The sequence below is a fragment of the Chelonoidis abingdonii genome, chromosome 1 (genome assembly GCF_003597395.2).
Source record: "Chelonoidis abingdonii isolate Lonesome George chromosome 1, CheloAbing_2.0, whole genome shotgun sequence".
Classification (NCBI taxonomy): domain Eukaryota; kingdom Metazoa; phylum Chordata; order Testudines; family Testudinidae; genus Chelonoidis; species Chelonoidis abingdonii.
Genome location: NC_133769.1, coordinates 123,128,929 through 123,154,895, shown reverse-complemented (window position 1 = coordinate 123,154,895; position 25,967 = coordinate 123,128,929). Strand labels below are relative to the sequence as shown.

The following is a 25,967-nucleotide window of genomic DNA, read 5'->3' as shown; positions in this document are numbered from 1 at the left end:
ATAACACATATTTCAGTTATAACATATATATAGCCATAAGCATATTCCCATGAAGACTTATGGGGTACATCGTCACAAGGGTGATCACCTTTGTTGGATGGAAGTAACGGACAACAACATGAAAGATAGGACACAATACTTTATTTTAAGGGACATTTTAGCAACACACCATTTTCTGTAGCATATCATGTATTTTTCTCTCAAATGTACATTTCTACTCTCCTTAAGTCTACAGTGAAATAATCAGAAGCTTCAATTTAATGTTTAAAATGGTGCTTATTATTAAGGCTTTAATTAAGTCCCGAGTATTTTTAGTACAAGTCATGGATAGGTCACAGGCAGTAAACAAAAATTCACAACCCGTAAGCTGGCCATGACTAAGTTCCCTTGACTAAATCTTGGCAGCTTGAGGGGGCACTGCTCTGGGGGACTGCTGCTTTGGGAGGAGGGCAAGGTCTAGTGTCACCAGCTGCCAGGCTACCGAGGCCAATGGCACCAGCTGTGGGGGCCCACAGAGCAGGGGCTGCTCTGACCACCTCCAGGACCACTGCTCAGGTGGTCCCTGGGGCCAGCGACACTAGCAACTGCTTGTGTGGACCCTGGGTACAGCTGCCTTGGGCTGCCTGAGCAGCAGCTGGTGCGGCTGGCCCTCGGGCCGCTCTAGCAGTGCCAGTATGGTTGACTGCGGGGCTGCCCAGGCAGCTGGCTGCAGAGCCGCTCCAGCAGCAACCAGTGTGACTGTCCCCACAGCTGCCCGAGCAGCTGGGGCCAGCTGCTTGGGGGGCCCTGGGGTCAGCCACACTGGCATCTGCAGGAATTACGGAGGTCGTGGAAAGTAATGGAATCCGTGACTTCTGCAAGCTCAATGATAGACATGGAGCCCTACTTATTATCAGTTTTAATACATGTCAGTACATCTTCAAATAAGGAATAGATGGTCAGCCCAAGGGCTAGATCAATGAAATAAGGGATGGTTCCTTAAAATAAGGGGTGGGTGGTCACCTTATTAAAAGAGACTGTCGCCTACATGGTTCCTAGTCCTGTCTCTCTCGCTCAGCTTCCTTTTCAGTAACCAAGCCCCAGGGCAGGACATGGCACCCCCTTGATTCCATTCAGACTGTTTTGTTTTTAGGCTCCCAGCATGTCTCTCAATGAAAAGTACACTCATTTACTCTGTCAGAAGCCAAAAGAGCTGAGACGCAATGTGGTCAGAAGTCTCTGAGAGGTAAAGGTTGGCTGAGGGACGCTGGTTGGAGGAAATTTTACCAGATGTGAGTTTGTCTGACACAACTTTCCTTTCCTTCTACTCACCATTAGAGACCCTCCAAACTCACATCTGGTACTTTGGTTCTCTAATGGTGAGTGGAAGGGAAGGAAAGCTGTGTCAGGTAATGAAAGAACAGAACTGGTAGATTTCACAGGCATAGCGGTGGGAGCAGGATGGAAGGAGGTAGAATGGTCAACAGTAATGGAAAGGAAGCGAACGAGGCTATAGCAAGAAGGAATGACATGGAGGGGTAGCAATGGAGGAGGAGGAGCAATTAATTAGAAGAGCATGATTTGACTAGAGAGAATTAAAAAATAGAGCCGAGTGTCAAAACACATTTAGATGCATGTCACTGAAAAAGTTAAAACGTTAATTTGAACATGAGTGACCAAGGAAATTAAAGAAGTTAAAAATTAAACAGTTTTACGGCAACTAAGCTGGTAGACTGTGGCAAATGCAGTAGGCTTACTTTTGGTTTCTCAGTAGGAACCTTGTAGATGTGCTGATGTTGCGGCACAGCAGATGTGCAAGAGGACTTGTGTGCCCTCCTTTTTCCATGATGAAACGTGATGCTTTCTGATGATCTTTGTGTTACTGCTTATGCAGAGTCCTGAAACCTTAAGACACTTTGTCATGTCAGTCCCATTTCACCTCAAATTTTAGATATAGCTGAAAGGAAAAGACTTGTGGATTGGTCATCCTGATGGACATTCTTGCATGTTGTAGACTAAGGTAGAAAGGAAATTTTTGTATGCTTTACATTTCTACAGTTACATTTTAAAAAAAGAGATTTCTTCCATTCATAGTTGAAAGATTTTCTGAATTGCATCACCTTTGTACTGAGATAAACTACCACCACATCAATACTGTATATGGCTCTTTTGTCCCTGGTTCAGAATATTAGTCACACTGGGATGATCACCCAGGGCTCTGTTCTAGCAGGCTTAAGTACTAAACAAAATCAGAGCACTGTACTATAGAGTTGGAGGTTTTAGTATATGATTCATCTTACTACAAGTGCCTTCTTATATCAGACAAGCCTGTTTTTAATCACTTTAATTGATAGTTCAGTGGCTGGTCATGTACTATGCATATACATTGCATAGTACACAGTGGTGGTCATAATATCAATAACTAGCTGAACAAGATGACTGATATCAATTATCTCTTATACTTCCATGGAGCTTTTCTGGAATCAGCTGTCTCATTCTAACCTCTTGGGGCATTAACATGGAAGTGCACCACACCAAGTGGAATGCAAAGGAACAGCGATAGGTGTGACCTTGAGGACTGTGCATTTTGTGCCTCCCGCTATGGTCAGTTATCTCTGCTAGCCAGGGTGTATGTGGTGAGACGGGATCAGGGTCCCCTTCCCTGTCCAGAGTCACTAGCCTAGATAAGCCTTTCTCAGGAGACCACAAATATCACATTGTACATGGCCTCTGTGTGGGGAGTGCAGGGCTAGATAAGGCTTCTTGGCCCATCTCCCCACCTTGTGCCCTAGCAACGGGCCAGGCACAATCTCTCTTTCAGGGAAAAGTGTTACTGGTAATTATTGTTCTTTGTGAATCGACTGTGCACTCACACATGTGGATTTGGTGCCCCAGCGTTAAGCTCACAGAACCTCTATCAAAGCTGTGTCTATTGAAACTGCATGAGCAACTCCTAGTGATGCCAGCAGTCAACACTTGAATTTATATTAGGGGGGTGTGCCTCTCCAGACCAGTTCAATTTCTTTTTCTGAACTGCATTGTCGTATAGTATAATAAGCTCTCTGAAGTAGGCAGGAGGATAGTGTGAATGCACAGAGCAGACTCTTGAAGAACAACATTTACCGGTAAGTAACCCTTAGTGAGGACCGCTGTGTATTTCTGCTTGTGAGAGACTAGTGAACCATACCATCTCGACTGGATGGTGGCCATGAGGAATTCTTTAGTTCGGTGAGAACTGAAGCACCGCCTGGCTTGATTTGGTATCAAAGCTGGAGGCTAATCTACTACCTAATGTTTAGTGAAGGTGGGACCTGAAATCCAAGTAGCTGCTCTAAATATTGCCTCTACGGATATTTGTTTCACACATTACCGAGATGGCTGTGCCACATATAGAGCAAGCCTTAATTCCTGTTGGGAAGGGAAGCTAAGCTTTCAGTAACGAATATGGACACATAAGGTGCTCCAGCTAGACACCCTTTGAGCATAAATAGCCTATTCTTTGTATCTATCTCTGTGTGTGACAGAAATGGATTTATGGAAGGTCTTAGTTTTCGCTCAGTGAAAACAGACAGTTCGCTTCATATGCAATATGTGAAGATGGGCATCACTGGGGAAGGAATGAAGTTTTGGAAGAAAACTAGGAGTGATACTAGGGATGAATTGCTACTATAGAGATGAATTTTAGTTGAGGACAAAGAGATATCTTTCTATGTAATGGTATAAGGAGGGTTTGCTGTCAGGACCTGACACTCGATAATCCTCCTAGCTGAGGTAATTAATAGCTATCCAGTGTTTCAGCGCCAAAGGGGCTTGAATGGTGATTCCATGAGATTCACTATTACTAAATGCAAACATCGAAGCAGGATCTTTTGAAGGGGGAAGATGTTGACTAGACCTTTCAGAAATTGGATAACTGTGGCATGGGAGACTCTGGGTACAGGTTGGTGATATGCAAAAAGAGCAGCTACATTAACTTTTAGGAAGCCAATAAATACGCCAGTCTAATTTAAGTTATAGCACATGTTCCTAGACTATAGAGCTGGTGGGGACTTTAGCGTAAAGCCTTTCTCTAACCTGAATTGTAGCAGAGCATAAAGTGAGTGCAAAAAAATGTTCCCAATGACAGCGTGTGATACCTATAGAGGAGAAGGCTGCAGGCTCTGTGTCAGAGCACGTGAGGCGCAGGTTTCCTTTGTGATTGATGAACCACTGGCTTCAAAGGGCAGGTGCCATCGTCTTTCTTGGAGGATGGGCCTGTTGGTTGTACCAAAGCCAAAGATGGGGTTCCAGGTTTCAGCCATTTAGCGATGGGTTTGGTACAGAAGTGAATTGAACACTCAATGCTGAGGCCTGTGCTTTAGGGCCTGAATGATCCAACAGCCTGTTCTGATGCCTTCTGGGCATGAATGCCTGATGAGGCTAGCACTGCAAGGGACTATAAACCTCACATAGGTACCCCAAGCAGCTGACATGGATAGAAAGCAGGAAAAGGGGTGAATGTCTTAAATTGTTTCTTAGGTTTGATGCCGGCACCTAATGCAAAACTGAACTAAACTAGAGAACTTTGGCAGACTAATGGGACTGAGGATGTGGAAGCAGAAATTACCACATCTGAGGTGGCAAACAAACTCAAACAGTTTAATGCAACCAATTCAGGGGCCCCAGATAATCTCCATCCAAGCATATTAAAGGAATTGGCACATGAAATTGCAAGTCCAGTAGCAACATACAGACACACACACCACCTCCCGGTAAGTGGGACACAGCAGTTGCTAGCCTCGGTGGCTGTGCAGGCCAGTCCCTCCCCGCAGGAGGTGCACAGAGGTTAGTGTGGTTTTGGGCATCTCTTGTAGTGCAGCCAGGGGCAGTGCACTGGGGCTGGGCTGACCTCCGTCACTGGGGTAGCCACTGCAACCCACCCAGCCAACGGGGTACATCAGGAGCCAGGCCAGCAGCCAGACGTCGCTGTGCGCAAAGCCTGGCACTTCGCACTGGTGGGTGCCCTCTGGAGTCTGCAAAAAGTAAGTGGGTCATATGGTCTGATGGTGCCAACACCACAGGCAGCACAAAAGGGGCCTGGCAACAGGGTTCACTAGGACTGATGCTCCTGAAACAGAAGAGCTAATCCCTGGCTATGGTAATCTCCCTCTTTGCCCATATACAGACCCTTTATGTATCAAATAAAGGACAATTTGGAAATTATAGGTGAAAGTTGATTTGTAAGGGCAGGTCCCCAATGTTTTATTTGTGACACATACTCATAACACATATTACAGTGTACACTCCTTTGCGTGATTATTGATGTATACCAGTCAATATTTATTGATTTGATGTGCAATGTGGAACATTGGGCACCGAACGAAGGACAGGTGGTCACGCTGTGTGTGACATTCTAGCATATTTCCTCTCAACCTGCTTGGGGACAAATCTGGGACACAGTACAGGTGAAAAAACGTGAAATGAAGAACACTAGAAAATCTATTGGTTAGCAGGATGGTATAATAGGGAGAGGCCAGTTCCTGCAGCATGAATTACATTTTATTTACCCCCACCTTCTTAACAGTAAAGAGCCATAATGAACTCATAAAATAACATCAATGTAATATTAAGGTGATATATTTAAACTCACGTGTCAGGCAATGTTAACATGTATTATCTACTGAAGCATACATTTAAATAATTTACCTAGCCATTAACCATGGAACAGTATAACTTTTCTCCCTGCTATATAGTTCGTTGTCAGGTAGGGAAGGAGTCAGTCAGTGGCTACAGCACTACTGCAGCCCCTACCAGGACAGTTGGGTGCAGGCAAAAAAAAATCAAGCTCCTGCAATAGTTTCTTTAGTCTTGCTCATTGTGAGTGAATGGGACTCTTTTGGGGGCAATTAATTTGACAATAATGTTTAAAATCTCTCCCTGGGGAGGTTATCTGAATCACACATTCCATTGCCCATGTTCAAACTGTTGCAGCTCCTGGCTTTCTCCTGGTGCCTGCTTGGGCCCTGCAGTGAAAATGAGAGAGTAAGCGAGGGTGGGGAAGGGTGCACAATGGCAGGGGGTGGGGTAAGGGGCTCAAGGAAAGGTGGGGCAGGGTCAGGGTCTTGGGAGTGGGCTGGGGAAGGGGTGTTTGGTTTTCTGCAATTAGAAAGTTGGCAAACCTAATTAGGATGATCAGAGGAATGGAGAATTTACCTTACAAGAGGAGACTTAAGGAGCTTAGCTGAATCAAACAAAGGCTGAGAGGAGTTATGACTGCTCTCTCTAAATACGTCACAGGGTAAACACCGGGGAAGGAAAGGAGTTATTTAAGTTAAGCCCTAATGTTGGCTCAAGAATAAATGGATATAAACTCACCATCAACAAGATTAGGCTTGAAATTAGTGAACGGTTTCTAACCACCAGAGGAGTGAAGTTCTGGAATAGCCTTACAAGAGGAGTAGTGGGGGTAAAATAACCTACTTTGTTTCAAGACTGAGCTTGATAACTTTATGGAGGGGATGTTATGATGAGGTTGCCAACAATATTATATGGCTCATCTGTGACTGCTATTAGCAAATATCACCAGTGGCTGGATATGGGATGCTAGATGGGGAGGGTTCTGAAGTTCTACAGCGACGTCTTTCCCAAGTGTCTGGCTGGTGTGTCTCACCCACATGCTGAAGGTCTAACTGATTGCCATATTTGTGGTTTGGAAGGATGGTTCCCCAGATCAGAATGGCAGAAGTCTTGAGATTTTTTTTTGAACTAGAATAAATGATGTATTCTCTGTAACTTGAAATCTTTAAATCATGATTTGAGGACTCCAATAGCTCAACCAGAGGTTATGGGTCTATTAGAGGGGTTGATGAGTGAGATTCTGTGGCCTGTGATGTGCAGGAGTTCAGACTTGATGATGGTCCCTTCTCACTTTAAAGTCTACGAGTCTATAATGACCAACAGGGATCTAAGGGTGTCTAAAAGCAAACAGGACACACAGAGAGGTTACTAACACTTTATTGCAGAGGCAAAGGAACTGAAGTGGTTAGGGGCTACTCTCCCTTATATGCTGATGTCACTAGGGACACTTGTGCAGCCCCAATGGACACATCCTGGGTAGTGGTTCCATGAATTTGATGCCAAACCCACAAGAGGGAATTTACATAAGCCCGCCTTCATGGATTAAACAGCAACTTTCTGTAGCTAATGATTGAATAGAATCTGCTTAAAGTGGTCAGACTTTGGTAAAAAACAAGACAGAAGCAAGTTATTTTCCAAAAATATTATTTAGCTGCAAAAGTTTTAAGATAATTAAACTGAGAATCAAATTAGCCAGAGATAGAATTACGTTCGAAGCACGGTAGTCTCAATTACAGTTCAGCTGGTATTATTCTTTAGAAACATTTCTTATGTAGCTTCCACTTTATATGCTAGACCGCACTGAGCAATTTTTGAATGTTAAAATTACTATAATAAATTACATTTTCAAGCCCAAAATGAGGTCTTATGTATCATTTTCATTTATGCAGCTTATTAGTGGTTATCAATTACCACCTAGTAACCTCTCCAGGACTAATAAAGCTGATCCTTTAGTCCAGATAGAAATTCATGGTGTGCCAGAAGATCAAGTAAAACAACAGACTTGTGTCATAAAAAGCAATGGTAAGCAGAACATATTCTATTGACTGTACATGATTTCAATAATGTTTCACACAGAATAGCTTAATATCATATAGAAGTTGGTTCTCCACTAATTTACTCCATAGCAAAAAGCTGTGCTGCATAGACTAATAGCAAAAGTGGGCACCAGATGTAAAGACTGGGCAACAAAAATAACAGTGTAACAAGCTGTGTCCTAACAAGATTAATCTGAAGACAGTAAACTAACTCTGCAGAATTTGAGACTAGAATTTTTTCAATTTTTTTAAAAAAAACTTTCTTTGTTACCATAATGCTTGTATGAAAAATGAGGGATTGTCAGTCATAGAGACTGAAGTTGTTTGTTTACACGTACAACAGGTAAAACATGGGCCTCTTCCCTTGCCCTATCCCACTATTGTGCCTCAACCTGACCTGACATAGAGGGACCACCTCTGCCCGTGAGAGTGTAGTTCCTCAATGCAGGCAGGCAGGCCTGAATCAAGATGAGAAGCACTGGTACAGAGCTCCATCAGGACACCATCCTGGCAACACAGACTCTATATTCAGAGGGCAGTGCATATCAGTTCCTTGATGCATACCATTACAATGCTTTTCAGCTCAATAGGGGTGGGATCAGCAAGGAGTGTCACCACAAAACCCAAGTGGCAGTGTGCTGCAGACATCTGGAGAAGCTTATGCAACATTGTCTTGGTGCAGAAATGGTCCTTGTTGATCAGCACAAGGCAGGTGCCATCAAGGGAGACCTGAAAACCAGGGTTTGTTCATTTACTACAGGTCCTTTGTTAGACGCAGCATCCATTCTTCATGCACCATAACACTGGGTTTTTAAAGCACATTAATATGTGATGTTGGTGCAGAACAATCTTACGAAGCTGGACCTTATCTACTCTTCTTAACCTATTTTCTCTCATAAAAGATATTCTGTGACAAAGACAATTTCTTTATCTGAGCCTCGGCCAGCTTGAGCAGAATACCATGTTAAGGAGGAATGAAATTTCTTAGGTGGTCAAGAAAGTTCTTCTCTCTTCCATTAAGAAAAGACCCTCCATCACATACTACGAGGGACTGGTGGTCTTTACTGATTAGTGGACAGATAAAGCCATTTATGTGAAGGAATCGTCAGTCCATTCCATCCTTTAACTTAGGAGGGTTCCCTTAACTGCTTGAGGGTCAAAGTGCCATTTTCGGGAAAATAATTTCTCATTTTCTTCAAGCATTCTCCTACCTGTGTCATTGCAAGTCCTCTCCCTTGGTGTTGCAGACTAAGGGTTCTCTGTGGTCCCCTTCCTTTTGAACTTCTGAATTCCATTTCCCTTTATCTCTTTTTCTAGAAGGGCCTTTCCTAGTAAACATAACCTATGTAAGGATGATGGGATAAATGACCACTAATTTCTGTTTCTCCCTATAAGTTTATTAATCAAAACAAGGCGGTCCTCATTCTATGCCCATTTATTTCCTTTCTACTGTAGTTCATCTAGCATCTGCCTCAATCCCAAAGCAGTAAAAGAGGCATGCTGGCCCAATCTTGAGATTACTAGGGCTATAACAAATTTTATTTGACCACAACCTCTGAGTCAGTCATAATCCCTTTTTGTTCTCTTCAAAAAGAGGTGCTTAGTCTTGTGGTTTGAATTACTCAGTGTGTAGGTAATGCATGACAAATGTTTATAAAGTACCCAGAATGCCTAGTCCTGTCATGTTTAAAACTCACTCCACTTGTGGAGATGGACTTATCTGTGTTGACTCAACAGTGCAAAAAATGAGAACTACTTTTTGGTTGTCTTTACTCCTGAAGCCACATGAAAGTTCTGAGCCTGTACCAGTGCAGTCAGTAGCAGTTTTGGTACTGAGTTAAATGGGCACAGAATTAGGCACAAAAGGAGGTTCTGCACTGTCTGCAGTTGTAGAAAGCATAGCTCATAAATTACTTACAATTTCTCAATCTCATTATTTTTCAATCCGTCGATGTGTGTACAGAATACTGTTTGTATTATAATTGTTTTCTCTCTCTCTCTGCCCCCTACCCCAGCTTTGTGCCCTAGGTGGAATGAAACTTTTACTTTTAATGTTCAAGTTCCAGAACTGGCATTAGTACGCTTTTCTGTGGAAGAACAGATATCGCTAGCTGCAAATGAGTTCCTGGGCCAATACACTTTACCACTGCTGTGCATGAATAAAGGTAGTTAATACTTCCTCCAAAAGCAAACTACGAACTGCACCACTGAGCAAAAATCTACAAAAGCATACGCTTTCACTGTTAGCCTGTTGTACTCTTTAGATTTATGACACACCATAAACTTTGTATGAGGTGCAACAGAGGCAGTGCATTCATCACATTTTTGGTCATTGTGCTATGATGATTAGATTCTATGTGACTGCCAACCTACACTACTGAAGGAAATATTACTTATTGGTAGTTGTATTTATTGCAGTATTACTTGGATCACATTATAAACAGAACGCATTCAGAGTGTGTTATAGCTCCAGCTGTTAGGAAGCAAGAAGGTGAAAAGAACAGTCAGTCAATACCAGTATAAAGGCACCAGATTGCCCATGTTTTATTCAGTCCAGAACCTGAAAAAAAAACAAAAGAGAGGTAGGCAATAAAGACAAAGAATCAAGTGAGCTCTTTCTGCAATTTTTTCACAATGGACAAAGACAGAAATAAAATGGGGGAAATAGAAAAGTGTAATTACTGATAATTTCCCCTTCTTTTACTAGTACATCTCCTTGATTCCTATCCGATGAATAGAATTCAAATGAATAGCTGATGCTGATGTAGAAGCCACTATGCCGGGAGGAGAGTGGCTTACGTAGACTGGCTGCATACTGTATTTGATTTCCAGAATAACTTCTGACAAGTACAGAACCAACTTGTACTGGTGAATAAAGATGTACAGATTCACCTACTGCACTTTGCTTCCCTATAGATGTCATCTTCCAATGTCTCAATACTCTCTGTTGAAGATGCAGTGATCCCTCTTGTTAAATGATTTTTAAGGAACATAGGGAAGGAGCTACAGGGCCTTTGAGAACCCAGATTAATACACTCTCCTAGATGAACTGATATAATTGTTTAAGGGATTTAAACTTTTCTGTGGCTATAAAAACTCACAGAAAACTTCTGGTTGCCAGAAATCCTTCTTACGGAACAGATAAAATGTCAACGTAGCTTTAAACATCGAGAACACAGAGTCATTTTCTTGGTGGCAGAGTTCAGGGCAACAGTAGGCAATTCAATATGCTGATTAACTTTATTCGTTTACATGTGTAGCCTTCCCAGTTCCATGACGTCCGGGAAAAAAATCAACATAAACGGAAAAGTGAACAAAATAGAAAAGACCGTGCTTTACATCACCATTAAACTTGCCCAAAACAATAAGCCTTGCAGTTCTCTCTGAAGGATAAGCTTGAGCTTTGAGAGTTAGTTCTGAAGTTAGGGACAATTCATATCTCAAGACTATCAGGTGATCTCAGCCCACTTTTTGGAAAAGAGAGAAAGAGGTAAAAGTGCTTTAGTTACTCAAGAACCTAGGATCCATTTTCAAAAGTGACTTAGGCACTTATGAGTCTAAGGGCTAGTCTACACTACAGCACTACATTGGCACAGCTGCATCGATGCAACTATGCTGTTGTATTGCGTCTGATGAAAACATGCTATGCCAGTGGGAGAGTGCTTTCCTGTCGGCATAATTATTCAACCTCTCCCAATGACATGGCATGGTGTGGATACCACTTAAAGTCACTGTAACTTGCATCGTTCAGAGTGGGAGGCTTTTTCACATCCCTGAGCAACATAAGTTACATTCACATAAGTGGCAGTGTAGACAAGTCCTAAATCATGGGACTTTTGAAAATGTGACTTAGGCATTCTTAAAAATGTTACCTGGACTGTGTAAGGCTGAAAAAAACACTGAGCTGGCAGTGGGCAACTTGTTGCTTTTATACCAGTCCTAATAGTCCCCCTCCCCCCCCCATTTTCTTCTTCTTGGGTAGTAAGTTATAAAGCTGTTTATGGATTCTTTTCATGGGCTGGGAAAAAAGGAGATATGAGAAAAACAGACATTGTTATTACAGAATACTTACCATTCTACAAGCTAAATCTGCACACCTATTCCTTTGTCTCTCTCTCTTCTGTTTGAATGTACATATTATTTTGTGAAACTGCAAGAAAACTATTCTAAATTTGCTTTGTATATGGAAAATGCAGTCAAATAAACATTGGAGCTTAGTCAGGGTTGTCAAACATCAGTTTGGATAAGTTTCTTTGTAGAAATTTTCGGGTTGCCAAAAAGCCCATTTTTAACAGGATTTAAGTGGCCCGGGGTGGTAGGAAACCTTCCACTTCTGCCTCCCACCTCTCTTTTGTTAGCTCATTACCAGTGCAGCACAGTTTCTTTTACAAGAACATTGTCATTCTTCCTTCACTGGTTAATCAATAGGAGGTGTTCTAAAAGCAATATGTGCAGCACATGTTCCGGATACCAAGAATATCCTTTCTAAATCCTTGCCAGTCCTGTAGCAGTGGAGGCTTTGACACTATATTAACACTACCTGTGTTTATCACCACTGAATGCCAGGAGAATTAAAACGTTAGAAATGTTAGAGAACTACTGTAGTAATGAGTGTTACTCTATGTATCATTTTGGCTTACTTTAATTAAAGGATTTATTTAGATAAACTATAAATTATGTTTCATTTGTACAGTAAATATGACCATTTCCATTGCATCAGTTAACCCACATAAATTCTACATTTGTATTTAATTAATTAATTTACTGTTATTACATTTACAGGTTATCGTCATGTTCCTCTGTTTTCCAAACTTGGTGACAGACTTGATCCTGCATCACTCTTTGTGTATATTTGGTACTATTAATGATGACATTAGCAGCACTCCTGAACTGGCATACTCCTCAATAAAGCAACCATCATGTAGCTTGCAAACAACAGTTTAGTACGTGGCCTGATATTCAGAGGTGCTGAGCACCTGCAACAATTGTGTGGCTAAATGCTATTTAACATGAATAAAGGCTGTAGAATTGGGGCCTGAAGTAATTTAGAAGAACTCATACATGGTTGATTTTTGCAGTAGGTTTTCTTGAATCCAATCAATATTTTAATATATGGTTATTTGCAACTAATAGCAAAATAGTAATGAATTATGAAATAATAAGGAAGTAGTATTTTAATATTTATAGTCTCAGACTTCCAAAAGCACCAACATTATGTGCAAAATTGAATGGTCTTTTTAATTTGCACTGAAAAACTTTTTCCTACTGTATACTAATCTGTTCAAAAAAAGAAAACAGGAAACATACATACACATACACACAAAACATAATTTACCCTTTAAATCCATAATCAGGCAATTTTTGATTGGGCTCATCAATGCCCACTATAAAATGATAAAAGCTCAAGAGTGGTAACCTGGACAATATTCAGTTTTGCTGATACCAGGATCTCAAAACACTAACCACCTGCCAGATACTGCTGTTGGTACCATCTTTGCCAGTATAGCCTTTGCCCTCGCATCAAGAGCCAGTGTTCTCCCACTCATCTTATAAAATTGCTTTTGTGCAATGAGCTCCACATGGACACGTGGATCTACAGCACTCATTGAAGGTTTCAGGTCCAAGCCTCAATAACTTACCAAGCTGTTTTACAATGGCACATTTCTTACTTAAGATACTTGTATCAATGCTTCTCTCAAGGATTCGCAACCTTTGGCCTGTGGCCCGCCATGGTAAGCCCCCTGGTGAGCCAGGGCCGATTTGTTTACCTGCTGCGTCCGCAGGTTCGGCCAATCGCAGCTCCTGCTGGCCACGGTTCGCCATTTCAGGTCAATGGGGGCTGCGGGAAGTGGCGGCCAGCACATCACTTGGCTTGCACCACTTCCCACAGCCCCCATTGGCCTGGAGCGGTGAGCTGCAGCCAGTGGGAGCCACGATTGGCCAAACCTGTGGGTATGGCAGGTAAACAAACTGGCCTTGGCCCACCAGGGGGCTTACCCTGGCGTGCCTCGTGCCAAAAGTTGCTGATCCCTGGCTTATCTTCATAGTTAGATTTTATTTTTATTGTCATTTTAAACGTTATTTTATTAATATATCCCCATACACAAAATGTGTCTCTCTCTAATATGGAAAATTATACTCTCCTGTACACATACCACAGGCAAAGATTTGAATATAACACTATTGGAAAATTGGCAACATATATTTACATTAAAAGCAAGCTAAAGAAAACAAGACAGTAAACTGAGAAGAATCTGAAATCAATACTGAACTTTAGGGTCAGGTAATTTGATAACTCAGATCTGGATATGATCTGTCTTCTGCATTTTTTGAGAGGTAAGTCACTTGCTTCTTTATCTTAGAATACCTATAATCTAAAATTTTGGCCTTGTTGATCCTTGCACTGTTTATATTTGGATCATAGACAATATCTTTTTCATATGGTAAATATTTTATGTTTTTTCTTCAGCACTGAGGAGGCATGTTCATGTTTTTACTCAAGCAGGTTCTCTCTCCTTACTGACAAGTTTAATTTCCCCAGGCAATATGGTGGCTCCGTTCCAAGAGATGACATAACCAATCTGTTTGCATATGAGAAGAATGCCGGTTTATTTGGATTCATGATATTCTTAAATGACACTCATACTGCAACTTCAACAGGTTTATATATCATAAGCTGCTTAAGCCTGATTTGTGTGTCTTAAAACTATTATCCTTTGGGTGGAAAAAAGGAATCCCCTACAGCTCTGGGCAGTATATCCCACTGTCGGCCACTTTTTCAACTTGCAGGAGAAATCTCAACTCTAGCTAAATACAGGTTATAATATTAATGTTTACATCATGAATCAATACTTTTTTTTGCTAGCCTGTGACCCTGCCTCTGGAAAGACATACCAGTGTGTAAGTGCCTAACTTTATGCATATGGGGCTCATGTGTGCAACTGATGTTAATGGAATTCAGTGAGTCTAATGGGAATTAACGTGTGCTTAAGTGTTTCACTGGATTGGGCAAAAGCACCTTCAAGGACTGAGCTCATGAACCAGTCCCACTGAACTCAATGGGATGACTCATGTACATGAAGTTAAGCATGTGTATAAGGCTTTATAAGATTGGAGGCTGTGTATGTATTGTCTCGTTCCCTGATGTATCATAAACATGCAATGGGGGTAACACTAATGAACAAAGATGTCTTATAATATGATTTTACTTAATTTAACCTTTTAGCAGAATAACTATTTATTGTATATTTCCTTTACTTACTATCTCATGGTTCAAATATATTAGTCATTTACATCTGATTTTTGGAAATGTTTAAAAGTCTATGTGGAGCACTGGATTTAAACATTTGTCAAACTCTAACTTATAACATTTGTCTATTATCAAATATTTTTCCAGAATTTATTTATTTCCAAATATTTTTCCAGAATAAACCCAGTGAGATGAAACATCTTGCCCCAGATCTTAAAGTTACAAAGTCACGTTACATCAGCAAGTTAAAACTTAAAAATATATGGTATACACTATAACTAAAGGACAGTATAGTTTTAAATTCTTTTAAATGTTCAGATTTTAAATTCTGCACATATAATTACATTTTAAATGTGAAATGAGCAAGAATTAAATGTGAAATGTGCTAGCAGTTTTAAATACAAACTGGCTATCAATCAGGTGAACATGCGATCATACTAACCGGGGCATATTTAAAACTAATATAACTACACAGACATCAAGTAGAGTGAATTCAGCCCAATAAGCTCATTATTGGTCTGATCCAAAGCCCATTTAAGTCATTGGGAAACTACGATTGACTTAAATGGGCTTTGGATAAGGCTCCAGCATCACAGGTTTAGGGATACATAAAACACATCTAGCCGTATACAAATAATAGTGATCAGCAGGAACAAAAATCTTGCTTGTTGTCATAAGAAATGTTATCCAAGATAACTGAAATTGCAGGCTGCAAGCCTTTTTACACCCAGGCTAATGGGAACTTGTTGCAAGTAAAGGTAGTAATCCTATGAAGATAGCTAAATGGCAACGGATCATGAAAAAGAGATAATTTCCTTGTGATCAGTAGTTCAATGTATATATGATTAGCGGTTTACTGCATGTTATATTCTCAAAGGCAAATATTTCAGCTAATGTGCCAAAATGGCCTATGAGAAAAGGGAAAAAGAAATATTAATAAATGAATATTTCAGTTATCTAAGGAAATGTTCAAATTATACTGTTCCCCAATGGGTACCACTTTTCTTCATTTAATGGGACACTGTTCAGTTGAATGTTGATAGCTCCCACAAATGTTCCTTTGCTTTTCACAATAAGCTGTAACACACGTCCTTGGAGCTCGGTCACTGCATCGTATACTACCTGCAATCGTATATGGGAAAGCAGATAAAGTATAAGAAAACTGAATATTTTATACCAAAAGCACTTTTTTTTTTGTTATGTATCACTTACACCTAAAGATTACTAGTAATGCCTAAAGTAACTGACAAACTGCCAGCAAGTTCTTTCTATTTTGAGGAGGGAAGGATTAAGAGCTCAAGATGAATGTATTAGTTCTCAGAGTGATAAAAGTTAGTGGGGATCACAGGGCTAAAACACATCCATTTGGAAAATTTAGGTTAAGTAAGGTTATTTATATCTGTGTGATCCTTTTAACCTATACCATCTAATTTTATAAAAGATGATCCTGGCAATCCTGGTGCAGACTATAATGCATCTTGTACTATTAAAAGGCTAACTTATATCATTGGGGTGTTGCAAGTCTTCTTTAATGTATGAACTTACATAGCACCTTTTTTTTTTTGTAGAATCATAGAAATATAGGGCTGAAAGGGACTTTGAGAGGTCATCGAGTCCAGCCCCTGGCTCTGAGAAAGAACCTTACAGAAGCTTGTCCAACTTGTTCTTAAAAACCTCCAGTGACAGGGATTGCACAACCTCCCTGGGTAATCTATTCCAGTACTTAACTTCCCTTAAAGTTAGAAAGTTTCCCTAATATCTAAACTAAATCTCCCTTGTGGCAGATTAAGATCAACACTTCTCGTCCTACCTTAAGTGGACATTTTTGTTGCTTTCCACTGAAATATCTCCAGTTTATTCATATCTTTTCTAAAGCGTGATGCCCTCAGACACAGTGGACACAGTACTCCAGATGAGACCTCCCCAGTGCTGAGTAGGGCAGGAGAATTACCACCCATGTCTTACATATGACACGCCTGTTAATACACCTCAGAATGATAGCCTTTTTCGCAACTGCATCACATTGTTGACTCATATTCAAATTGTGATCCACTATAAACCCCAAATCCTTTCTAGCAGTATCACCACCTACCCATATTGTAATTTTGCATTTGATATTTCCTTCCTAAGAGTAGTACTTGGCATTTGTCTTTACTGAATGTTCTCTTGTTGATTTCACATCAAAACTCCAATTTGTCAAGGTTGTTTTGAATTCTAATCCTTTCCTCCAAAGTGCTTGCAACCCTTCCCATCTTGGTGTCATCTGCAAATTGTATAAGCATACTATTTACCTCATAATCCAAGTCATTAATGAAAACATTGAATAGTACTGGACCCAGGATTAATGCCTGCAGAACCCCAATGCAGACACCTTCCCAGTTTGACAGCAAACCATTGTCTGCTACTCCTGAGTAGGGTCTTTCAATCAGTTATATATCCACTTTATGGTAATTTCATGTAAGCCACATTTCTCTAGTTTGCTTACGAGAATGTAAAGTGAGACTATAAAGAAAGCCTTATCATGTCTGCTGTGTCATCCTTCTCCGCTAGGCTGATTACCCCCATCAAAGAAGGAAATTAGGGTGGTTTGTTATGATTTGTTCATGTTGGCTACTAGTTATAACCCTATTATCCTCTAGGTGCTTATGAACTGAGCGCTTAATAATTTGTTCCAGTATCTTTCCAGATATCAAAGTTAGGCTGACTGGTCTTTAATTAACTTCCCAGTTCCTTTTTGTTCCCTTTTTAAAGATAGGTACTATGTTTGCCCTTCTCCAGTCCTTTGGGACCTCAGTTGTTCTCTATGAATCCTCTAAGATAATTGCTAGCAGTTCCAAGATTGCTCCTGCTTGCTCCTTATATACCCTGGGATGATATTCATCAGGCCCTGCCAACTTGAATACATTCAACTTATCTAAATATTCTTTAACCTGGTCTTTCCCTATTTTGGCTTTTGTTCCTTCCTCCTTGAGTACCTGGTCACATTGATAAAGACAGAAGCAAAGTAGGCTCACAACCTTCTTGATGTTAACTGTTATTAGCTCTCCTTGCACACTAAGTTAGAGGACCTACACTTTCCTTCATCTTTTTCTTGATCCTAAGGTATTTAAAGAACCTCTTCATATTGCCTTTTATGTCCCTGGCCAGGTGTAACTCATTTTGTGCCTTAGCTTTTTTGATTTTCTCCATGGTTGTGCTCTTCGTGTGTACTCCTCCTTAGCAATTCATCCATGTTTCCACTTTTTGTAGGATTCCTTTCAGAATTTCAGGTAATTAAAGGGTGCCTCATGGAGCATATTGGCCTCTTGCTATTCTTTCTGTCTTTCTTTTGTGTCAGGATAGTTTTCAGTCATGACTTTAATATGCTCTACTTGAAAACTGCCAGCTCTACTGACCTCCTTTTTCCCTTAGATTTTCTTCCCATGGCACCTTACTTTCCAGTTCTCTGAATTTGTTAATGTCTGCTTTTTTTGAAATACATTCTCACTCCTCCCTTTCTGTAGAGTCATGAAATTTATCATTTCATTATCATCGAAGGGCTGAATGCATTTTATAAATTATTATTAATATTAGAAGTATCCCATGGACACAAGGCTAGGCCTACTCAGCTCAGGAATAGGCTTCACTTGGAATACTACATTCAGTTTTTGATACCTTATTCTGAAAAAGGAATGAGAGAATTCAGGAGAGTGCAACAAAAATATTTTAACAAGTTTAGGAAATACAGGTGAGGTCCATTGTGGAGTGATTAAGAGAAGGCTAATTCCATGTACAAAAATCCCATAGGGATAGCATACATGTGCAAGGATTATATAAAGACAACAAGGATTAGTTATAATTACTACTGAGAGAAGAATGGACTAGTAGTAATGGAGTTAAGCTGTGACAAAGAAAGTTTAAGGTAAATATTTATAAAATAATTTGTGTATCTCCTGGTTAAATCACAGCAGTGAGAAACAGGATTCTTTATTCTGGGGGATCTATTCCTGACTCTGTTGGTGACTTGCTTTGTAACTTTAGGTAAGTCGGTTAGGACCAAATTTTCAAACCAAGATGAACTGGAAATAGAGCTGGGCAAAATTGTTTGACAAACTTTTTTTTGCTGAAAATTTCAGATTTGGATTTACCAAAACATTTAGCAAATTCATGTAAATTTTAAATAACTGTTTTGGTTGAATTAAAAAAAATCTCACAAATGTTAAAACAAACAACTTTCAAATAATCAGATTTTTTTTTTTTGAATTGGGGGGGCGTAAGGCATCACTCACAAAATCTTAGAAGGAGGACCCCCCACACACTCCCAAGTGGTTAGAACCCCCAGTGGGAAATGAAGGGCAAGAGTCACAAAAATAAAGGTAGGGTGGTAATATCCCCCTTATATCAGTGGTTTGGCACTCACATGGGATACCTGGTTTAAATCCAGAGTCTGGAACAGGGACTTGAATCTAGGTTTCCCTCCTTCTAAGTGAATGCCCTGGCTACTGGGCACTAGAGTCATTCTAACTGCTTTATACTGGCTCACAACTATGAGTATTTTATATAAAGCAGTTCAACAGGAGAGATTGAAACCCACTTCCTTCCAAAATTAGGCTATAGTTTGCAGGTTAGAGCACTTACATGGGAGGAGGAGAATTGCTGGCTTCCAGTTCCTGCTCCAGAGTAGGGATTTAAACTGGGTTTATCACACATGACAAGTGAGTGCCCAAACCACCGGGACATATGGTCTAAAGAGGACAGCACCATAGAATCACAGAATATCAGGGTTGGAAGGGACCTCAGGAAGTCATCTAGTCCAACCCCCCTCAAAGCAGGACCAATCCCCAACTAAATCATCCCAGCCAGAGCTTTGTCAAGCCTGACCTTAACAACCTCTAAGGAAGGAGATTCCACCACCTCCTTAGGTAACCCATTCCAGTGCTTCATCACCCTCCTAGTGAAAAAGTTTTTCCTAATATCCAACCTAATCCTCCCCCACAGCAACTTGAGACCATTACTCCTTGTTCTCTCATCTGCTACCACTGAGAACAGTCTAGATCCATCCTCTTTGGAACCCCATTTCAGGTAGTTGAAAGCAGCTATCAAATTTCCCCTCATTCTTCTCTTCTGCAGACTAAAAAATCCCAGTTCCCTCAGGCTCTCCTCGTAAGTCATGTGTTCTAGCCCCTAATCATTTTTGTTTCCCTTTGCTGGACTCTTTCCAATTCTACCACATCCTTCTTGTAATGTGGGACCCACAACTGGACACAGTAGTCCAGATGAGGCCCTGCTCTGTTTTTGTGAATCTAGCCCTTCATTTCCTTTGCCCGCATTAAAAAAATACCTGAAATGAAACTGACTTTTTTGATTAGCTGAAAATTCTGAAAAAAAAATCAGTTTTGGTTTGTCTCAAAATGAATTTTATTTCATTTTTACAGAACTGCCAACAAATTGAAAAATCAGTTCTTTCCCCAATTCTAATTGTGACACATTAGTGTCCTCCTCATCACAACGTGTGGGGCCTGTTAGCATACTAATTAGGGGGAAACTGCTAGACCTTTAGATACTGTCTTCTGTCAGTCCAAGACACTATTAATTATGTTAATAAAAATTGGGACCTCTTGCCCTAAGTTGATTTTGTGTATTTACTTGCCTCTCACACAGAGGCAACACCTAATTATTAATTATAGTAATAAGTATATGGAATTGGAAGGACTGGTAATCATTAATTGTAAAACATGGTTGGTTCACTATTAATAATTATTTTGTTCATCATAAGATAAGAGCACATATAAGAGCACAGATGCTAAAATCACTAGGATTATTTTAATATTTTAAAATGGTATTGATGATTAGCCAAAATAACTGTTAACACTGTGCTGATGACATATTCTGAAGCAACTCTAAATAGACTCTTTGCTTAAAAACATGGAATAGGAACATACAACAGAAATAACGTCAGCCACCACAAAGGAAAAAAGCAAGTACATTAGAAATTAACTGCCTAAAATAAAATTAGAATGCTGATTATTTCCAGAAAGCACTGTGCTCTCTTTTATAGTTCTCTTTTTTTGAGCTAACTTGTTCAAGAAGCATTTTTCACTAAAAAAAATAAAAATAAAATTAAGTTTCATGAACATGTAATTGTTGCACATCACACATAATAAACAGCTGTCACTGGTGAAATCAACAATATTGTTAGAAAGTATATACTGTTTGCATATTGTGAAAAAAAGAGTTCTGAAAAATATTATAGCCACAATGTGTGAAATGGATCCATGCTCTTCATAGCTGGTAAAAGCCAGTGAAGAACAGTTATACTCCCTATACGGGAAATAGTAAATGCCTTCTTCAGTAGAACACATCTACCAAACTCCAAGAAAAATACTAGTTCACCCAGTCCCCCAAAATCCAGTACTTGGCCCTGAAGATCCCTCCAAGTGCTGTCCTATCCCCAATCTCCCAAACCATTGGCAAAATAACTAGAAAGAATAACCACCAAGCTCTGGCAACATATGCACCATCCACTAGCCTCGATGCCGTAGAATCAGTGTTCAGACTGTGACACAAAACAGAGAATGCTCTAGTGGCATTAAAGGAGGGCCTTCTTATGGCCCTAGACACAGGAAAGATCTCCATGCTTATGTTGCTGGACCTTCTGTAGCCTTTGACAGTGGACCACAAGATACTACTAACATGCCGACATGACAGTTCATCTCCAGCAGAACTCAGAGGGTCGTAATGAGTAAGTCTGTTCCTCCTCTCCAAAGACCCTCACCTGCAAGGTCCTGTGGGGATGCATAGCATCCTCTCTTCTCTACAAAGATCTACATGAGACCACTGGGAGAGATAGTGAGATGCTGTAGGTTTAGATGCCAAAAGTATGCTGATGACACTTAAGTATGTATCTCATTCTCAATTGATGCAACAACCAACACTACTAAAATGTCAGAATGCCAACATGAAATCAGCTCTAGAAGGAAAAGCAGCTGGCTCAAGACAAACCTAGGCTAGATCAAAGCAATGCTGATCGGAAAGGAGAAATGCTTTGAAGAACTGTCGCAGACATTATCTCTACCTTCTACTGAAGGCATACAGACCCCATTTATCAAAATGGTATGAAGCCTTAGGGGCCTGTTTGACTTCTCACTAAGTCTGAATGCATCAATATCTAAAAATGTCCTTTTTTCATCTTCAGCTTGCTTGAAAACTGCATCCCTTTCACACAGAGTAGAGGATCTTCCTGTGATGATTTGGAGAATCTGGCTATTTACAGTTTATGCTTTCTGGCTAATATTGGGGATTCTGTATGTGTATCAGTGTCAGACTGCAAACTCCATTTTGAATATGGGGTATGTCGGCCTTCTTTGTTGCCTTTTTACCTCCATGCTGAACTCAAATTCTAAAGGGTGGCGACTCTGGGCTAACGATGGAGGTGCATTAAATCTTGGTGCTCATCCATTCTAATGGAAAACTCTTGGACAAAGAGATGGCTACCATGAAGGCAAACAAGTTTTTCAAGGCTGCACTTCAAGGGGGAGGTAACTAAGCAATGAATCACTGGGTGGGAGACTTTGTTTACCTGATGAGGCTGTTCAGGGGGGTCACCTGACAAAGGGGATTGTAGGTTATAAGAGCAAGGGTCTCTCCCTGGCCATTTGAGAGAGAGAGAGAAAGGAAGGAAGGAAGAAGAAACCAGAGGCTAAGGTAAAAATCTGGCTGCAGTAGGGAGAGGAGACTCTATGTTCCAGAGTAAAAGCCTAAAGCAGGGGGAAGGATCCTAGACTTCATAAAAGACTCTGAGCTAAATACAGAGAATATTCAAGAGTAATGAGGAAACTGAAGCAGGGAATGCGTACAGGTGTTCTATTGTTTTTTTTTTTCTCCAGACTTGTACATTTCTTGGGCTATCAATAGTAAACAGTAACTGTGTACAAAACCTTTTGCAAAGCCTGTGTCTCTGGCCTGGTCTACACTACGCGTTTAAATCGATTTAAACAGCGTTAAATTGATTTAACGCTGTACCCGTCCACACTACAACGCTCTTTATATCGATATAAAGAGCACTTTATATCGATTTCTGTACTCCTCCCAAAAGAGGAGTAGCCAAAATCGATATAAACATATCGGATAGGGTATAGTGTGGAAGGAAATCGACGTATAGACTCCGGTCGGTATCCCACAGTGCACCAACTGACCGCTCTGGACAGCAATCTGAACTCAGATGCAGCGCGCAGGTAAACAGGAAAAGCCCCGCGAACTTTGAATTACATCCGTTTGCCCAGCATGGAGCTCTGACAGCATGGGTGGCGATGCAGTCCCAAATCCAAAAAAGAGCTCCAGCATGGACCTACGGGAGATATGGATCTGATCACTTTAATGGGGCGATAATCTGTTGTATCAGAGCTCCGTTACAGAGACAGACAAAGCCAAAGCATTTGAAAAAAATCTCCAGGCTAACAGTGCGCAAGACAAGAACGGAAAGCCAAAGAATCAATGGACGCTCATCGAGGGGGAGGGAGGGGGTACTGAGGACTCCAGCTATCCCACAGTCCACAGCAGTCTCTGAAAAGTATGGCATCTTGGCTGAGCTCTCAATGCTGTGGTTCAAACACAGTGTCTGGCGTGTTCAGGGAATAGCTCCTCAGTTTCTTCCCCGCCCACACCAGGAGAGAAGAAGGGAAAAAAATCATTTCTTGACTCTTCAGTGTACCCATGTGTACTGAATGCTGCTGGTAATGCGATGCTGCAGCAGTGAGCAGTATCCGCCCTCTCCCTCCCCAGTGGTAGATGGTGCAATAGGACTGTATATCCATCGTCGCCATCAGCCCGTGAGTGCTCCTGGTTGGCCTTAGGTGAGCTGGCGGGGGCGCCTGGTAAAATGGAATGACTCCCAGTTATTCCATAGATGGTACAGAATGGCTAGTAACCGTCTTCCTCATAGCAACTGGGGTGAGCTTCAATCAGTCCCCTCCTTCTGTGTAAAGAAAGATTCTGTACTGCCTGGACTGTCATAGCCCGGGAGGCTGCCTCCCCCTCATTTATCTCACTAACAAGTCTCGTTTTCTTATTCCGCATTCTTTATACCTGCATGACAAATGGGGGGACACGCCACGGTAGCCCAGGAAGGTTGGGGAGGAGGGAACAACAGTGAGGTTGTTGCAGGGGCACGCCCGTGAATATGACATGGAGCAGCTGTGCTCTGATACACGGTCCCTAGTACACTGCCCTTATTCTAGGCAGGACTGACTCTATTTTTGAAACCATAAAGAGGGTTGACTCGGGAGTCATTCCAATTTTTACTTTGCGCCCCCAGCCGATCTCAGCCAGGGGCACTCATGATAGCAGTGGACAGTACAGAGGGGGAGAGATAACCGTCAACTCATTGCCAGTTTACTTCCGCAGTAGACGGTACAGAACGATTGGTAACCATCTCTGCTATCATGCAAAAGCAAATGAATGCTGCTGTGTAGCGCTGGAGTATCGCCTCTGTCCGTGTCATCCAGTACACATACGCTGCCGGAAAAAAAGAATGCTGAACGGGCTCAATGGTTGCCGTGCTATGGCGTCTGCCAGGGCAATCCAGGGAAAAACGGCGCGAAAGGATTGTCAGCTGTTGTTTTCCCGCAGGAAGGAATGACTGACGACATTTACCCAGAACCACCCGCGACAATGATTCAACCCAGAATTCCAAGGGGCGGAGGAGACTGCGGGAACTATGGGATAGCTACGGAATAGCTACCCACAATGCAACGCTTCAGAAATCGACGCTAGCCTCGGACCATGGACGCACAACACCGAATTACTGTGCCTAGTGTGGCCGCGTGAAATCGAATTTATAATATCAGTTTTATTAAACCGATTTTAGCTAATTTGATATTATCGCGTAGTGTAGACGTGGCCTCTGTGTCCATGGAGAGGTAAATGATAATCCAGAATAGCCACATGGTTGGAGCTCTGGGAAAGGAAGTACTTAAACAACTGTGGTATCTTGTGGGGGTCAGCAGTGGTTCTGGGGCCTGGGCCAACTAAAATGCAAAGTCCCACTTCCATGAAGGGCTAACAGTGTCTGTGCCCAGGAAGTATGCCAGAGAGACCAGAGCCTACCCAGACAAAAGGAAACTTAAAAGCACACAGATCCACCATGTGGAATCCAAACACAGCAGCCTGGAGAGCGTCCACAAGAGAGAACTTGACCAGGGATATGACAAGATGATACACAGACTCCACCTGGCAAAGAAGGCAGTTACCTACTTTCTCCCTGGCTTAGGCTGCCATGAGTACATCAAGCCCGAACTCAAGTCCCTTCACTTAAACTCAGTCAGTTTCTGATACCAATATAAGGCCTCGGTCCTAAATTTTAAAGCTATTAATGGGACAAGCCCGAGCTGCATGAAAAGACCAAATTTTTATATATGATCCACTGTGACAGTTGCATTCCTCTGGGACAATACAGATCCCGAAGTCCATGAGAAAGCATATGAGAGCTGGGGATAAAGTATTCTCTGTGGAGCGATCTGCCTATAGAACAAACTTCTACATGAAATCAGGGGAATCCAACAACTGACCGTTCTTTGGAAAAATCTTCCTCTTCATAAAAGCTGTCCCATAAGAATGAGTGTGTCAACACTGACACCAACTTCTACCCCTAAACCCCTACACCAACCAAAAAATAATCCCTCCCCCAAGCCCCGCAAATCTTACCCCAAGCAGAATTTTGACCTCAAACAAGGAGAAATGCCAGAAACTCCATGAAGTCCACCAGGGACTTTGCTATTGATTTTCTTTGGAAGGCACTCCGATAATACGGTAATTGGCAGCCGTATAAACCCCTAAGATAGACAGATACTATATAAGGATTTATTTAAAACTGTCTAATTTTCTTCTCAATGGTACTTCCAAAAGATTTCATAACAGTTCAAGACAAAAAAAACCCAAACAAAAATAACCCAAAACTAATCAACCAACCAAACCAAACCCAACCATTTAAAAAACCCATACAATAAAGAAATGACAACTTTCCTTTGAAAACTGCCTGTATAAATTCTGCTCTTGGCATACACAAATCCTTAGGACTTCTCTACATGACCATTTAGTTTGCAGCAAAATAG

The 25,967-nt window shown here is 41.2% G+C and overlaps 2 protein-coding genes across 3 annotated transcripts in view; one reads left to right on the top strand and one right to left on the bottom strand.

Moving 5' to 3' along the window:
• The window catches only part of PLCZ1 (phospholipase C zeta 1), a 134,797-nt gene extending 121,945 nt beyond the window's left edge, over window positions 1–12,852 (top strand). The window contains exons 11-13 of the mRNA XM_075061662.1: window positions 7,485–7,617; window positions 9,647–9,796; window positions 12,414–12,852. Coding sequence (XP_074917763.1) covers window positions 7,485–7,617; window positions 9,647–9,796; window positions 12,414–12,496 — 366 coding nt within the window. The 3' untranslated portion in view covers window positions 12,497–12,852. The remainder of the gene's footprint in view (window positions 1–7,484; window positions 7,618–9,646; window positions 9,797–12,413) is intronic.
• Window positions 12,853–15,431: 2,579 nt separating this feature from the next.
• PIK3C2G (phosphatidylinositol-4-phosphate 3-kinase catalytic subunit type 2 gamma) overlaps window positions 15,432–25,967 on the bottom strand; it is a 337,252-nt gene continuing 326,716 nt past the window's right edge. For both annotated transcript variants that reach the window (XM_032796037.2, XM_032796039.2), the window contains one exon: window positions 15,432–16,002. In XM_032796037.2, the coding sequence (XP_032651928.1) occupies window positions 15,850–16,002 (153 nt within the window). In that variant the 3' untranslated portion in view covers window positions 15,432–15,849. The remainder of the gene's footprint in view (window positions 16,003–25,967) is intronic.